This window comes from Centropristis striata, chromosome 22, assembly GCF_030273125.1.
Source record: "Centropristis striata isolate RG_2023a ecotype Rhode Island chromosome 22, C.striata_1.0, whole genome shotgun sequence".
NCBI classification, from domain to species: Eukaryota; Metazoa; Chordata; class Actinopteri; order Perciformes; family Serranidae; genus Centropristis; species Centropristis striata.
Window position 1 is genome coordinate 6,026,659 of NC_081538.1, and position 18,223 is coordinate 6,044,881.

At 39.3% G+C, this 18,223-nt stretch overlaps 1 protein-coding gene across 1 annotated transcript; it reads right to left on the reverse strand.

The window, feature by feature from the left end:
* Positions 1–883: 883 nt before the first annotated feature.
* On the reverse strand, positions 884–15,083 carry nudt4b (nudix (nucleoside diphosphate linked moiety X)-type motif 4b). The gene is made up of 5 exons (XM_059325796.1): positions 14,614–15,083; positions 5,775–5,885; positions 3,754–3,798; positions 3,432–3,519; positions 884–1,539 (listed from the first exon to the last, which is right to left on the reverse strand). The coding sequence occupies exons 1-5, from the start codon at positions 14,707–14,709 to the stop codon at positions 1,319–1,321; spliced, it is 561 nt and encodes a 186-aa protein (XP_059181779.1). The 5' UTR covers positions 14,710–15,083; the 3' UTR covers positions 884–1,318.
* Positions 15,084–18,223: the final 3,140 nt, after the last annotated feature.

Below are 18,223 nucleotides of genomic sequence, written 5' to 3' on the forward strand. Positions count from 1 at the left end.
TATTTCCATTTTATGTAGCTTTTTACTTCTCCTCCACTACATTTAGCCAACAGCTTTTGTTTCTTTTCAGGTCGAGACTTAACATGAAAAAATCTATTTAGAATGATTATGCATGTTTATAAATTCAACCACATAACAGTATATAAGTTGGTAGTTCAAATTAGCCCTCTTTTGATGACAGTAAAATGCTGCTTACATAAATACATCAATAATGATCCAATAATAAATTTAAAGTGTATAAAACAACTTTAGTGGGCCCATTCTGCATTTACTTTTGATACTAAGTACATTTTGATGCTGATACTTTTTTACTTAAGTAAGTTTTGAATGCAGGACTTTTTCTTGTAGTGGAGTAATAGATCTGAATCCTTCTTCCACCTCTGCAGTTTGAAGGAGTTCAGTGAATCCGCACCAACGCTCATTCACACAATAACTCAAACTAAACGATGGAGGCAGCGGTAGACCGGCAACTCCCTTGTTTTGCCGAGGTAAAATTACTGGTTTTATCAAAGGAGTCTGATGGCTTTGAAGAGAGGATTGATAACGGTTTCAATTCCCTCCATGTAAACTTAAAAAGGGCTGTCTGATAGCATAGTAAAGTGGTGAAAATATTCTAATTTCTCCAAACTGGGTCTAGGTACAAGTACCTCACACAACCCCAACTTAAATAAATCTGAAATATCGCTTTAAAGCTGGGAAAAATGTCAATAAATGATTATGACATTGTGTAAAAAAAATCCAGAATTTTGAAACATATCAATTTCCAGGCATCTTTTTTTTTTTTAAAGGAAATTAGATCCATGTAGTGTAACATGATATATGCTTTCATCATCATGGGTTGATGATATTATTAAGTCTGGAAACATTCCCCACATGGACGTGCTTTGGGGTCAATGAACCTTTTATTGACTAGAAAGCTTATCCATTCTGCTAAAAATAAAATAAAAATGACGTTAGTGAAATAAAACGGCCCAAATACAACATTCATACAAAGTTTCTGTAAGGCATTCCTTCACCAGGAGGCTGCAGATTCCTCTTCCCGAGCTGCAGCTCATCGCTCTGGTGTTTGCCAGCAAAAAAAAAAAAAAAAAAAGTGTTCTTGAGATATCCACAGTTTTCCTGTCAGAGACTTCTCCTGCTCCGTCACACGAGTCTTTAACACAGTTCTGGTGATGGCTTTGGTCTGTCCTGCAGCTAAGACTAGAAATTATACATACAGGAGAGCCGGAACTCTGAAAAGTCATTAGATTCATGCAAGACTGTACAGACTTTCAGTGAACTGTCCGAGCTGGACAGGACATGAGCTTTTGGTGCAGTCCTATCTGCAGGAGGAGCCCAGCACGTTGCCCGTCGAGGGCGTGGTGGCGGTGGCGCTGTAATGTGGGTAGTTGTCGTTGGGCGGTGGGCTCGGGAGGATGGAGTTCCCGTTGGTCGGGGAGCAGCTGAGCTGAAGCCTCCGCAGGTACTCGGCGTGGACGGGTTTGTGGCTCTGCAGCACTTTGATGGCCTCGTCCACGGTGAACCACTCCCGTTTACGGCCTGCAGAGGGAGACAGAGCACAATGTATGAGTCACAGGGAAGCTGTGTTTTGGGCCTTCTTTGTATCCACAAATATACAGTCATGGAAAAAATTATTAGACCACCCTTGTTTTTTTCCTGTTCATTTCAATGCCTGGTACAATGAAAAGGTACATTTGTTTGGACAAATACAATGATAACAAAAATAGCTCATAAGAGTTTAATGTAAGAGCTGATATCTAGACATTTTCCATGGTTTTCTTGCTAATGATTTTGGTTATTATCAAGAAAACCATGAAAAATGGCTAGATATCAGCTCTTACATTAAACTCTTGAGCTATTTTTGTTGTTATCATTATATTTGTCCAAACAAATGTACCTTTAGTTGTACCAGGCATTAAAATGAACAAGAAACTGAAGAAAACTACATGACTGTAGTTCAATCAGAGAGCCAGAACTTGTGAATTCTATGGATTTTCTATTATTACACAGAAAATACAATTTGTCTTCCACCACAAGTTGTTAAAAAAACCAATTTCTTCTAGTAACTTTGCAATAAATACAAAGAAACTCAAAAGCTTTAACATGTTACTCTCTTATCTATAATGGGAAACAATGGTTTATTGTCATAACTGAAATTGGGAAGTATTCAGCAGAGCTACTGCATCAGGCAGAGTGTATTTAAGTTTCACCCTCAGCTGATTGGTTTGTCTGGTCAGCAAGATTATTATCATATGCACATGAAAACATGGCATATATACCGACAAATACTGAATACTGAATGAGCCTAACAGGCACAAGCCCAGGGGCCCAAAGTGTCCGGGGTCAGCCTGGCCCTCCCCTCCAAATGTCACTCAAGGAGACATGTATCAACCACAAAGAAATGCAAGATGACCCCAAAGAGACATGAACCACCAAAAAAGTCCCCAAATAGCTAGAAAGAAACATAAATCAATCAAAAACAAAAGAAAACACACACAAAATGACCACAAAGAGAAGCAAAATAACACAAAACAACCTAAAGAAGACACCAAATGACCAAAACGACACAAAATGATAAAAAAAAAAACACAAAACAACTATGACAACATAAAACAACTACAAAGAGACATAAAATGACCATAGAGAAATGCAAAATGTCCACAAAAGGATACAAAACCACCAAAAATTACACAAAAACAAATGACTTAAAATTTAACAACTGAAAGAAGATAGAGAGACCAAACAACCAAAAAAAAAAAAACACAAAATGGCAAAAAAATATATATATTTCTTTTACAACTAAAAAGATACACAAAATTACTAAAAATAGACACAAAATAATGACAATGAGATGAAAACTTCAAATCTACTACAAATCACCATAGAGACAAATTACTTAAAAGAGACACAAAACAACCCAAAAAAGACAGACACGAAACGATCAAAACGACACAAAACAACCACGAAGAGACAAAAAAAAGAGGCAAAAACCACCACAAGGTGTGTGTCTTGCTCCTCTGTAGGAGAGGTGATGGGGCCTTTTGCATGTCTGTGCCCAGGGGCCCATTGTCTCATAATCTGCTTATGGCTGGAACACAGTGAACTTCTCAGGCTCGTGTTTACACTGACAGGTAGCTGATGCTCTCCACCGAGCACATAACAATGTGAGGCTGGATACGTCCAGCCTGCTGACAGCTGTGATCTACAGCAGCTCAGGACCACTGCAGCTACGACCACAGGCCCAGATTTATAGGCACCTGTTGTCACTGCATACGCCAGCGGCCATATAGTCTCCATGCAGTATGCTGGCATTCACATAAATTAAAAAGCAGGATACTGTAAAAGGTGAACTAGTCCTCTGCAGAGCAGGGCGAGCAGAAAGACACCAGAGCATGTGCAAACAAACATGAGAAGGTGAAGAGAAACCGTACCTATGTTGACCGAGTCCTCCCAGGCCTCCAGTGTTTCTGTGACAGTCAACACATAGACATACGTCCGGTGCTTCCGATCCTGGTTTTGCTTTAGGGATCAGAAGGAAAGGACGCTGATTATTGAATGATATTAAACCATAAATATTTCTCTTGTCGACACTATTCCAAAAAAGTCCACAAATCACCCAGAAATCATCTAATGCTCACGATAAAATCATGTTGTTATCTGTGCATCTTATAACCTTGTAATTGCACTTTATCATACACAAGTAGTACAAGTAAGTATAATAAACCTGACTAATATAAAGCTGTGAAAGCTTACCTCAAATACACCGAGCAGACGTCCTAGCTTGCCCTTCACACCGGCCTGAGGAATAAATGAGGAAAAATGGTTAAGGCTCTGGTGTGAAGAACAAACCGACAGTAGAGGACATTTCTCTGTGCAGTTTTTTTTTTTTTTTTTTACAGTTTTAAGTAACCTCCACTATGAATAGAGGGTGGAAACTTTAGAAAAGCAGTGTTAAAAACCACACACTACGTTCTGGGTCACAACAATGGGTATTGTGTATTACATTTCATGTTTTTGAGGTCTCCATGCACTGAATTCCACTTTAACCTCCCAGGCTTTTGTTTTGATGTAGAAATGTTTGACAAACAATTACCCAAACACAAAAACGCTCAGAACTGAACTAGAGAATAGAGCTCTGTGCCCGGTCTGAGGTATTTTTGGAGTTCATTTTTGTCCTCTGTGGCAGCACAGCTTCTTAGATTTATGGAGAAACTGTCAGCCAGGCTATAATCGTAGTTTCTCTTAAAAGGGTATAATGATTTCTCAGTATTGATTAAGAGTGGTTGAAGTTTAGTGTGATTCCAATTCGAGGTATTGTTATCATTTCCTAGAAATTACGTTTTGCCTGGAGGAAAAAGCTGGCACGATTCTTGAAAGAGCGTTATTGCGGAAATGTCATTATGCCCCTTTCATAACACCTAACAGTTGCTTTATTAATTCACGGGAATCGGATTACTGTCAAGACATATGACATCTGTCCTTTCCCCCCTCTCCGGTGCTCTGCTCAGCATACTTCACAAGTGTCACTCTGCCCCGCTGATGTTCCCGGCGGGTCGGGCTGCAGGATCTGTGAATGCACAGGAATCCAGCGAGGAGCCAAGTTTAGCCCGCTGACGTGGCTGAGAACACAAGGTTCTCAACCATAAGGGGACCTCTGGAATACCAGCGCACTCCTCAGTCACCCAGATACTGACTCTGTGGCCCTTCAAAAAAAAATCTCACCCTCAGCATGCGTACTGCAGCCATTTCTGTGTCTCCTTTTACTGGAACTGTAGTGATGTGCCCCAAGAGATGCACAGATGTTTATTCCCAACATGTCCTTTCCCCTATAAACATCACAGGAATGTCCCCAGCAGCAGCAAGTCATCTCAAATTGCCTTTGAGCAAACACCCAGAATTTGCCAAGTCACTGTCTGTACAATCTTGAACCCATCGGCTATTGGTCGGACGGTGATTTAGCCTCTGCGGGTGCGGGCCAATGTCTCTGATTTTCCAGTGTAGCTAGCACATATCTGAATAACGGATAGCAGATATCCGGGCCAAGAATCTCTCTTCTGTCATAATTAACAGTCTCATTAGCAACTTGACAAGCAAGAATGGAGTTAAGAGTTCACAGACGACGTCTACGACCAGATCTTTTCACAGGTAGCCAGTTTAGTTGAGTTACTGAAGTTGTTAAAAAGCTAAATCATCATCAGACTACAGCTGATGGTTTGGAGCAATTTGGAGATTATGTTACGCCTCTTTTGAGTTCCAAAAGGTTACCTGCAAACAACAAAGCCTGCTGAAACGTAATTAGTCAATAATATTCAGACTACAAAGGGAAACCACAATGCTTCCGATACTAAAACTTTGTCCTGTTTCTTGCAGAGTCAAACACACTAAAAACTGTCTATTTTGGTTCAAACTGCTGTGTTCAACAGTCCAGGAAAACACTTTGCAAAACTGGGAAACTTTGCATTTTCGGCATGTGAAAAAAGATCTTAATACAATTATTTGGACGGCTATTGCTATATGCTTCACATTTTTGGAGGGAGTGATCATTTTTGCTTGAATATTTTCATTGTCATTGAAATATGCATTGATCATGGTGCAATTATATTGGGAGGATCTTTACCAAACTAAGAGTTTTTCCATTGTAGGCTGGGACATGGTTTCAGAATGCAGTTTGACAAACATTTTGCCATTTACAAATTCTGTAAATTCTGATAATTTGTTCAACTCTAATTTAGGATAGGAGCCAAGAAACAAAATTATTTCTCAGGTTTATTCACCTCCTCAAACACCTCTCGTATTGCGGCACCACATGGCTCCTCCTCTGGCTCCATCCCGCCTCCGGGGACGATCCACTGGTCCGGGTGCCGACTGCTGCTGACCAGGAGAACCTTTAAAACAAATAAAAGAATGTTTAAAAATTGTATACCATGTCAATTAAATTATTTCACTTTGAAATAAGGAATGCATGTCTTCATACGCTCCTTTAGACACTGATAAACATCTCACATCAAGGGTAGGGAAGACCTTCCTGTTGTTTCAGAGGATCATTCAATCCCACACAGAAACTGAGGACTTGACATGATGACCCTTGACCCTTTTGACTCAAGTCTGAAGGGCAGATGACTGATGCCACCTCTGCTATTTATTCTCTGTTGCTGCTGACAGGAACCTAAATCCATCACAGCTTTAAATACTGAATCCTAACATGGTAAAAATGTTCTTCTGAGTGACACAAATACATGGAATTCGTGGAATATATCTGAAAATAAGAGACATAGCCGCACTCAAAATTGGTGCAATAGTCTGAGTAAAAAAGAATTCGGCTCACTCTCACTGGAAGAAACTGGATTTTTGGGCACCGTTGCATGCATTTTTTATACTTTTTTGGTGAAAACATTCTGCCGTTCCCAATTTTTTTTGTTTTGCCCTTTCTCAGAGGCTTTGTCTGAGCCTCAAACATTTTAGGGATTTTACAAAAAAGGCGATGAAGCTCAATCAAAGCCGGGGCTGAAGCGGTTCCAACAAAACATGACCCCAGCAAACAATGCATGTAAACCAAGCATGAGCCACTCGAATTCTGTCAGTGCTCCCCTAAGCGGCCTGCAGAGCTTGAATTACACTACAGTTGCAGTGTGCACCGATATGCACGGATCAGATGTGCCTGTGACTGCAGTTTCTAGCCGTATCCATATAGCAACCACAACAGACACAAGCACACCTGCTGTAAACATTATCACATTCGTCAAAAAGCGTATTCGCTCATTATTAAAATGCAACCTGTGACGGGAAATGGCTTGTAAAAATATCAACAGTCAAGTGAGAAAAGCAAATGAAATAAGATTCAGGCTTTGTTAGTTGTCACTTTTTACAACAATCAGTGAAGGTAAATATACATAAATAAAGAGGAAAAAAGTGTGTTAAGCAGCTTGTACAACATATGGTGACATTTACCTGTCACCTGGTCACCATATCCACTAATCTGCCAGAGGAGTAAGTCTGTCACTTAATCCTAACTCAGCTTTTGTATATCTTCCCTTACACTCTCTAATGGGATTGTGGCTGCAGATACTAGTTGCCTTCTGAGGCTCTTGTAAAGGCCGGAGGGCCCGGGGCCAAACCGATTGGACGACACATGCTCTGGGCTTTACCAGCGAGAGCTGTCGGCTGCTGTCTTTCTCACGTGCCCATTCAGCGAACTCAGCCACCTGCTTCTTCCCAGGAAATATAGGTTAGCATGAGGGGCGGGGGTTGAGATACAGTGCGAATGTCAAGCATGATGCCGTGGATTAAGTATGAGCGCGATCAGTAAACGCTTCCTGTCGATGGAAAAGGTTCAAGAAAAACCCACAACAGGTGTCTATCCCACACAGCAGGTGTGTGTCTGATATAGTGTACAGTAACATGTGTGTGAGGAAGGGGCCTGTGAACTAATAGTGCTGGTGCAGAACATGACGTCTTCTCAGTAGAGTGCAGACTGTAAAAAATGTGCAAAGTTGAACCTCGTAACCTGCTTGCGTGAGCTCTTTGATGAACAGGCTGGCCTTTGACAGGAAGGTGAGCTAAAACAAACTAAGCCTGAGAAAGGGGCACTTCACTCAATCTAAAAACAAAAAGGAAAGATAGTAATTGGTTTTTTGTCCGAATGTGTGCGTCATCGGTTTATTTGTCCTCCTTTTGAACTTCAATATCACCTGCCGGAAGTCTGCTCTCATACGGGCTATTATTGTGTCCTTTACTTCCAATGCGAGATGGGCTATTTCAGTGCTATGACGTAATAAAAAATTCATTATTTGTGTTCTGGATGTGTTTTTGAGATCTGCACTCCACCCCGCTGCCCTCGCCGTCTGATCGTGTGTGTCTGTGTGCTGAGCTGCAGCCAGCGAGGCTTACAGGGAGATCACTGCTGTCAACATGTCCTCAGTCTAAAGTGTGAGATGTATACAAAACACAAGCCACAGAGCTTCCGGGGAAGTGAGGACAAAAGCATATTTCTTCCGCGGTTGTTCCATTTTTATCTTTTTGTTGTTGATTGTCTTATTTGTCTCATCCTCAGAAATATAGCACTGGCTACAATTAGTTCTGTTTTAATGATTACTGGAATGTAGAGTGCTGAATCGACATATTACAAACTGTTTATAATTAAGAAATGAAATTAAGAATACTTCACATGTGCTTCTGAGATGAATACAGCTACATGTTCATAAGGGAGCAGCAAAGGGTTTGGCTTTGCCTTTAAGCTTTGCAAAGGGACACTTCAGCAAGGCGAGACATTTGTCGTCACAACAAAAGCCTCTGAGCTTCTATTCATCTCTCAAAGCTCCGAGTCACCAGGACAACTTTTAGAAACCCAGTGGATTCACTGAAATAATAGTATAAGTTCAATAAGAGGTCAGCATCTGAATGTCATCAGAACAACTCTATTGACTGATGTACCCCACAGCCCAGCCACATGAACTGAAGTGCCCCATTTGTCACCACTCATCACGTTGTACAACCAATTTCCATTACCTTTAGCTCGCCAACTTATACCAATTTTCCATTACATCTAGCTATTTCACATTACCATTAGGTTACTAATAATTATTTATCCATTACTTTTAACCTTAGACATGTACTTTAAGCTAACTATCAACCATTTACCAGAATACTTTATCCCGAGGGATAAAATAAACTATATCCATCTATCTGTTACTTTTAGCTAACTATTTTAACCATCTATCTGTTTTTTAACCATTTATCTGTTGTTTTTTAGCTAGCCATTTTAACCATTTATTCATTACTTTTAGCTCACCATTTTAACCATTTATTCATTACTTTTAGCTAGCTATTTTAACCATTTATTCATTACTTTTAGCTAGCTATTTTAACCATTTATTCATTACTTTTAGCTAGCCATTTTAACCATTTATTCATTACTTTTAGCTCACCATTTTAACCATTTATTCATTACTTTTAGCTAGCTATTTTAACCATTTATTCATTACTTTTAGCTAGCTGTTTTAACCATTTATCCGTTACCTTTAGCTAGCGATTTAAACCATTTTCCTGTTTGTTTTAACAAGCTATTTTAACAATTTATCCGTTACTTTTAGCCAACTATAAATCATTTTTGATTAGTTTCCTTTAGCTTACAACTATATATCCACGAATTTGAGCTAACTTTGAGATTATATCACTCTATTTGAACTGTTTATTCATTCTTTTTAGCCATCTATTTCCATTTATACTTTTAGCTTACCATTGAGCATCATCTGCTAATTTGCAAACACCGTTTCAAGCTCTCTCAATCGTAACTTGTGATGTTCAGGTGTTACAGCTTAGTGTGTACCATTTTTTTTTTTATGAGTAAAATTCAAGGATGTTGTAAGCACTTTCAAGGAACCTAAACCTAATCAAAGTTTCAACCAAGTATGCAATTGCAAAAACATTCCCCCAATTTTTGCACCCATGTTAGTCAATGTAATGTAAGTCTGGGTTTTGTAAATATGGCAACAGGATAGTTTTATTTTAAATATTAACAGGTTTTTGGTTAACATGAATGACTGTGAACGTTTAAAAAAAACCAAAACAGATTCTGTTGAAATTTTGAATATTAATTGGGAACAGGATATATAAAAATTCAAGCATACTCCTAACCTTGAAAACATAACGGTTAAAAATTAAGCATTTTCCAAACTTCCAAGACTTAATACGACCCCTGTTCTACTCTTCAAACCTTTCCAAGTGGAGCTGACACATACTCTATACCTAGAGCTCTCTCTGAACTATCCGATAACTTCACATGCAGATAAGTAGCATTGCCTTAACCTACATAGACGAGAGTTTAAAGCGTGTCGAAAAACCAAAACAAAATAACTCACACCGTCATGATACATAGGTCAGCGGTCAGGTGACAGCTGAACTTTGTGTACAGGGAACCCACTTATATTTGGAAAACGAGGCAGGGTGAAGGAGAAACCCCAGAGGGATCACTGCAGTGTTTCCCATCGACATTTTACCTTTTTACACTTCATAGGGGGCCCCAGTGTGCAAAAGGAGTTCTGCAAATTCAGGGGTAACACACAGTAAATCTCCTCTGGGTGATTAAAAACACTGTGGACAAATGTCAGACTCATGTGGCGTCAGCGAACCTTTCTCTTGTCAATAAAAAAAAAAATCAGTCGTGAACTTTTCACCGACACACTGACTGTCATTCTTAACTCGATATCTCCATTTGAGATATTAGAATCTCCACTGGTAATAAAACATAGGCTGTGACAGTCAGTCCTCTGGCATGGCCTCACACAGGGACAGCAGGCAGGGATATTCTGGAGGACATTAACACCTCCTCCTCCTCCTTTAGGAGGGACGCCTGTAGTTGTCAAATAAAGAAGGCTCCAAATGCCAGGCCGAGTGCCGGGAAGAGAGAATGATGGGAAGTCTAAGACAGTCGAGCAGTGTAGGGGCCGAATCAATAGTGCTAAGACAGTAATATAGTCGCAGCATTATTCAGGTATCAACAGATAAAAGAGGAGTCGTAAACAGGGACTGTTGGAGACAAATGGCACAGCAGGAGAGGCAAAGACACAGAGAAGCTGAACGCCTACATCACTGACTTTCTGCTGAAGCATCCACTCACACTGATAACCTCCCCCTCCCATTCCCAGTATGACAGTATTTACAATCTGCTGCAGTACCTTCAATATGTAGCCTCTGGGTCATAAACTCATAAACATGGTGGTTATTGCTTGAGCTGTTGTCTCGATTCAGATCATTTCTCTCTCTTTGAATAATGCATTAACTCGTAGTATTACATAAAGTTTGTTTTAATAAAGCCTCAACGCTTAGCAAGCACATTAGGTTGCTGTTAAAATCATGAACCGGCAAATAATTTAATGATACAATTTAAAGTTATAACTCGGATATTAATGCTGACAACAGTTAACTTAAAAGACAATTGGGGGAAGTGGAAAAAGTGACAAATGCCATGACCACTGCCATGACCTTTTAAGTTTATAAAGTTGTTCATTTGGAGTCCTATTTATGTCCATCTGACAAATCACAATTTTATCTCATTTTTGGTCTCCACCAACACTTTCAAGGGAAATATCAGGCTCAATATTCAGCTGCTAGCTGCTAAATTTTACAGTCTGCTGTTTGGTGCTGGACTGGAAGTGTACAGTTGTTTCCTTTTTTACATTTTTTTTCTGCTGCTGCTGGAAAGCGGAAATAACACTAATGACAGAGGTGAGAGTGAACCAAAACAGTAAAGTTCCAGACTAAAAAGACAAAACAACGAGCTCAATGCCACCGTAAAGCTCCAGAGAGCTGAGGGGAAATGTTCCGCCAGGTGATAAATCTCAGTCACTGAGTCCACTGCTCATAGTCATTTAATCAATTTTTAATAAAAAAAAATGTTAAAGCAGCTTTAAAGCCATAAAACTGTACTTTTGACTGAATCCATTGGTGAAATAATTCCACAGAAACACATCCGTTGTTCTACTTGTTTAATTTTGAATTAAATGTATCATTGTGGAGACTACAGACACTCTAAGACTAATTATTGAATGATATATTTCTACAACCTGACATAAAATTAAAGACATTTCCTTGGCACAAAGAAGCCAAGCATCTCACAAGCTGTTAAATCCAGGTTCCCTCCTCAGCTATCACTGCCTGCTCGCTGCACTGTCAGGTTCCTGTTTTCCCCGGTTGGGAGTTTAATTGCTGTCATAGTGTACCTCACCCAGAGGGCTCAGCTTTCTCCTTTCCTTTCCAAAACAAAACCGTCCAACAGCATGTATGGCTCTTATTTCACCACAGTTGAGTCTCCTATGTCTAGGAACTGATTGTATGTGTTTAAGGGAAGTATTGATGACACAAAGCCCCATACATCTGAAGCTTCTTTAGACAGAAAATGGCCATTGTTGGCACCCAAAGACATAATCAAGAGCACTGGATTGGATCTCATACTTCAGGCAGTGCCATCTATGTGATTGCATGAGCAGACATGCCTGTCAAAGCCCAAAATCCTGAGGGTGATGGTCACACCTACACTGTCACAATGTTCTCTGACTGTCCTTTCCTGTGATTACAAGTCATAGGAATTGCAGCTTAGAAAACAAAACCTGAGAAAAATTAGAAAAGAGCGCAGTAGTGCAAAGTTTTATCACAATAAATCTAATTTCATATCAATTGAAAACAAAATATTGAAACCTCTTTAATGGTTTAAACTCAGCTATGATGATGACATAACATCTGCACATGTGTAAGTGAGTGGATGTCCTATGCGTGTAAATCTTCCGATCTGTGTGTTGTACAGCCAAACACTGGATTGCTCAGAGCGCTCTGTGCCAGTCCAGGGACGCCAGACTGTGCAGTTTTGACTGTATATTGTGTAACAGTTTGTTTATGCCAAGCTCAAAGAAGAGGCTAAATTTAGACATGCAAGTCTGTGGGGCTGCCCCCTCTTATTCTATTAGTCTGCTAATTGCTCGTTTTTGACAAAGATTTATTTAGTCAATTTGTCATTTTTAATTATGTTTTTCATGCTGAATGACTTATTTCCAAGAAATAATAGAAAGTGCTTTTGGTATGATTTGTTGTGGAGAATTGTGGAGTTTTACAGATTAGTTGATTAAATCAGCTACTTTATTAGTCAGCATAATTGTGTGAGTGTTAGATGGCGAAGACTTTCTTTCTAGTCAAGCACAGCAACAGCATTTGGACATAACTATGCCATACTATGGATACATAAATATTATTCCCTCAAGGATACCGGAACATTTTAGTGAAACTCATAGTGATGATGATACCTTGTTGACTCAATGAGTCAGTGAATCTGACAATTCAGCCTATCTACTTTTTGTATTTTTATTATCATTTTGTTACATCTTGCATTTTTACTAATGTTATTGCAATATCCTCTTTGCTGCTCCAACACTGAACATATCCCTGCTGTGGGACTAATAAAAGATTCTCTCATCTGTATTTGATACAAATCACTGCATTTCTTATTGGTATCTTGTTTGTGTATGTTGCATGTAAAATATTGTATCTCAACACGTATGAAAAAATAAATAAGTATGGTGAGTTACCCAAAATAACAATATTTCAACAATATCTTGTTGTTATAACCTATTATTTGGTGAATAACACAGCTGATGTATTTTTAATTAGGTTTGGGTTGGATAACACTTCTGAAAGACACGGAAATCAGCTTTAAAGTTGGTCTGCTGTATTGTATATCAGCTCTAAACGTCTTTAAGACACAACAACAATATAACTGTCATCCCATATCATCTGTTAAAATAATCGCTTAAGTCTTTTTTGTCAAAATTGTTTTGTCAAAATGATCTCCTCATGACGCCGGCCACTTATGGTAAAATAGCCTACATCCTCAGTTGATCAGATCATGTGATTTTACCCCTTTAAGATAATGGCCTATGTCAGGTGTGTGACTTTAGCGGATTTATTATGCCCAGGTAAAAATAAAATGTGACTTAGGCAATTTTTGAACATGCCTTTGTGACTTAAGCAAGATATGGTAACACTTTATTTTGAAGGTGTCTACATAAGAGCTACATGAGCTTGTTATAAACATGACATGGGATGCGTCATGAACATTAATGACACTTTGAAGTAACATTAATGCTCATGATACTTGTCCGGTCATGTTTCTGACAGGCTTGTGTGACTCATATGTACACCTTCAAAATAAAGTGTTACCATATCTTGCTTTAGTCACAAAGGCATGTTCAAAAATTGCCTAAGTCATTTATTTCTCTTAAGTTACATAATTTACACACAGTGTTTTTTGTGAAGTTTTTTGTGTTTCCTGCAAAACTTGAAAAAATGAGTTAGGCGATTATTTTAACAAGGTGACGATATTCATTATTTACATGGTGAGGGCCCCTTTAAATCCTCATCCACATAATTGCTACGCAGCTGCCCGCTCAAGGCCGGCGGGATGCAGCATAATCATGAATGGCCACTGCCTGGTAATGGATGCTTAGCCTGTCGTGGTATTAAATGTGGAGAGGTGACGCGACATTTGATAGATATATTTAATAATAGACCCGTGTCCCATATTTTTATCTCCTCACTCAGCGCGAACCGACGTTAAAGCCCGCTATTAAAGGAAACGTGCAGCAGAGCGCCTCGCCCCCTCTCTGTTAGCTACCACAAGCTAACAGGAAGTTGACGAACTTGTTTTCAAAATAAGAGCAGAGCGTTACACTTATATGCCGTTTCGAACGGGGATTGCGTTCGGGCGTTTTATTTTTAAAGTCCAAACCGTTAGTCGGTTGTTGTTAATAGAAGTTGACTTGACAACAGTCTTTTTCCCCCTTTCTCTACGAGCTCCTCAAACTAGCCTAAACTGGATGGCCCAAGGCGCATCAACAGGGGAAACACAAACCAAAACAGAGGCACTGTGAGAGACAGAAAAACACTGTACGCACAGCTACACCTTGAAAGGGCCGTCACGCATGAACACCCACATGTTTCATTAATAATTATTGTCATTTAGAGTCAAAACCACCCCTGTGCTGTTTGAATGACTGGGCGCAGACAGGAGATGACTAGGCCACAAAGTCATACACAACCCCTGGATATTGTTCATGTGAAACAGCTTACCTCTTCTTCACGTTCATTCTTGAAGCACAGACATGCTGCTCGTTTCTTGAAGCCATCGCCATCGTATGTCCTGGTCTGGTTCGGTTTGAGCTTCATTGCGGATATGTTCTGCCTCCTTTAGATAAAAACCGGCAAAAAACAGAAAGGTAGAAGTAAAGGGGTCCAACGAGTTAACAGCAGAGCCGCCGCATCGCTTCTGCTGCTGCTCTCTGCATCCGTGGTCCGAGATGGTCAGAAATGAAGAGGAGGAGGAGGAGGTGGGGGTTGTTGGAGAGATCCCAAGGTACCCGTCAGATCCTGGATTTATGTTTTTCTCATGAAAAATCAGTGGGAGATAAATAAAAGTCAAGGCTCCGGCTGCTGCCTGTGATTTCCAGTCGGCAGTGCGTGTGCAGTCCCGCAGGCAGAGATCTTATGTAGACTACAGCCTACACAGCACAGCCCTCCTCTGGATCCATTTGCGCATGGCCGCTGACTCAGTACAATGAACAGGCAGGCTGGAGTTTAAGATATACAGATCACTCCTCTGAGGCAGCGACGAGCTCATTGGTTAGGTTAGTCTTGGTGGGTGGAGCTACGCTTTTTGGTCAATGTAGTGATAATAAACAAATGCGTAATTTGTGCTAAACTCCACTAGACTGGTGCTGCAGAGCGTGGGACAGTGTGCGCAGTCTAATGAAGAAGACTTATGACATATCTTTCATTAAGGACTGTTCTGTGCTTGGTGCAATATCTAAATTAACATTTTTTGTCAGTAAACTCTAAATTAATGTACATTTTCCAACATAAATGCACCACTAACTGTTGTAGTCTACCTGCAGACCAAAGAGGTATACTTTTAATCATATTTGACAGGTGCATTATTCTATCATTCTGATTTTTCATGATTTCAATTAATTTATTACTAATGACTTCACATGATTGCTTTCTGGTCCGTTTTAATTAGTGCTTCTTTTTTTTTCTTTTTTCTTTTTAACAATAACAATGTATTAGGGGCCTTGGGGACTCCAGTCAAAAGCACTCATTCCACCTTTGCAGTTTTAATTAATGGAACTATTTATTAAACGCATGTTTACTTGAAATTACTGAAAACTAAATTATACTAGAATAAAAGGGTGATAAATAAGCTTTTAGGTACTAATGTGGATTGCACTTGGGATAAAAAACAAGAATGCAGCTTGTTTTAAAGAAAAGTTTATTCAATTTCAGACACAATATGCAAAAATTAACTGTCGATTTCCTGAAATTATATTTGTTTTTCAAATGTCAATAAATGCATAACTAATACTGTTTTGAGAATAAGTAAATTAATATTTGGTGGTTGTTTCTCAATTTATTCGGTCGTCCTTGAAAAAAGAAATCTCTTTGGGGAAATATTTCTGTCTAACTGTGTTGGTCTAAAAATGCAAATCAAAAAAATAATTTAATCCACAAATGCAAAAATATGTTCAACATTACTCCCCTGTGGCTGCTACAATCCCTAAATTCCCAGAAAAAAATGCAGGTGATGACCTTTAATAGCTATAACATTGACATTTGTGTGATGCATAGCTTGCAAAATGTTTTCTTAGTAAGTTTGCAGAAGGAAAAGAAAAAATTAAACATGTATGTTTACATTTTATGCTGCCAAGACAGCATAACAATTAATAAGCGAGACGTGGTAGGAGGCCCCAGGAAGACCCAGAACACGGTGGAGGGATTATATCTCTCCCCTGGCCTGGGAACGCCTCGGGGTCCCCCAGGAGGAGCTGGACGTTGTGGCTGGGGAGAGGGACATCTGGAATGCCCTGCGTAGCCTGCTGCCCCCGCGACCCGGCCCCGGATAAGTGGAAAATGGATGGATGGATGTTTGATAAAAAAAACACTCTAAACTCAAATCAGAACACAAAACAAAGGTTATTTTTCTCATTAACTGTCACGGCGGGAAAAGGACATGTGAAAATGTATTATATAAGTCATAACCTAATCTATCGTCCAATTATGAACCTTCAGACTCTGTTCAGTATTAATGCCATCCAAGATGAACAAACAAAGCAAGCCCTGTTATTAGTTCATGTGATTGTCATGATGCAGTCAGCCCATGACTTTTTTATTGCTTTTATGGGAATTTTTTGGAGGGGAGTTCAATGTTTGGAGTTCCACCTGTTCCAAACGCCTCCTAATATTTGCCAAAGGAAAGTTATGATGTTACATAAAGTCATTTAATAACAAAAGTCCACTGGTTGCTTTAACTGAAAATCTGACTTGTGACACCTCCTGGATTCTAGTTTTTCTATCTGTCTTTTAATGGGGGTTTTTTTGTGTTAAAACTGCATTCAAGATTACGTACTGTAGTTACAACAGTTTGTGGGATTGTTGCATTGAATCCAGTATGTTGGGAAATCAGTCAGCAACTTCCTTCTTTCATTGAATTTACAGCTAAACTAAGGTCACTTTCAGTTCCAAACTGTGTGGAAAAAACAATCATTTGAGTATCTATGCTGACTAAAATATTTGCGATATGTCTAAATTCTGGTAAAAAACGTATGATCAGAGGTCACAGTGTTGCAATACAGTGTTTGAGGGGGAGTTGTCACTGTGAATAACAACCACCTCTGACTGCACCCCCTGACTAAACACATTACAGTAAAATCTGTCTCAGCTCATATCTGATGGCGCTCCCATGTTGTCGCTGCAAGTTAATGTAATGGAAGGTGAATGGATAATGTCATCCCTTCCCTCTGTAACTACCCCACAGGTGGGGTTTTAAAACTCTGATTGCATTGTGAGTAGCGGTAACTTATTAACTCATTAAACACTGTTTGAGTTATGTCATTGATGTGGGATAAAGCAGTTAATCGAACATAGTAGCATTCATGTGTGGATGTTTCTGTTCCTTCACCTTTAACCTGCAGGCTGAGGAGGATCCATATGTCGTAACTCAGCAGATAACATCAAAAGAAAAATGACCTCAGAGAACGAGATTGATCAAAGTGGGTCAAAGAGCGAGACAATCCACTTGTTTGTGAAGATAATCCAGCATTGTTGCTGTCAGTGATTCTTTTGTCTTATCTGACCGCCTTTCAACAACTTTTAGATGGATTTCCACAAAGAAGATAAAAAAACCCCATCTGAACACTTATCTTCTTTGCATCACATTTATTTTGTAAGCTTCTGGTTATAAAGACCTTCACAGAGTATCAGAGATAAAGTCTCTCACATAGAGGAAAAGTTATCAATATAGCAGTATTTCACCAAAAAAACAAAGCAAAACTGGCTGAATAACTTAAATCAAAGCAGAAAAACATGGAAAAACTGCTGCATTCAAGCGGTGTCGGTATAATAGGAAAAATGACTTCTTGACTGGGAAAATTCATGTGAAAGCCCCCTGAAGTTAGGACAAAGAACATTTTGTTACATAAGTTATACAGAAACATGGCAGACAAAATGTTTGGTTGATGGCAAGAAACTTTTTATTAGTTTACGTATTGCATATAAAAAAATTTGCTCACATGTGATTTGTAATACGGTATTAGGTTGTGAATGTTTGTAGCTGTTGACATATAGATTAAAAAAAGGCAGGTTAATCCATATTTTAAAGCAACCACAAGGAACTTTTGCGTTTCATATT

Bases quoted from the DNA above. Each gene is read 5' to 3' on its own strand.
- nudt4b (XM_059325796.1), bottom strand. From the start codon at position 14,709: ATGAAGCTCAAACCGAACCAGACCAGGACATACGATGGCGATGGCTTC. The intron at 3,799-5,774 runs GTGAATAAACCT...TTTATTCCTCAG, and splicing joins TACGAGAGGTGTTTGAGGAG to GCCGGTGTGAAGGGCAAGCT. The intron at 1,540-3,431 runs GTACGGTTTCTC...CTCCCTCTGCAG, and splicing joins GGAGGACTCGGTCAACATAG to GCCGTAAACGGGAGTGGTTC.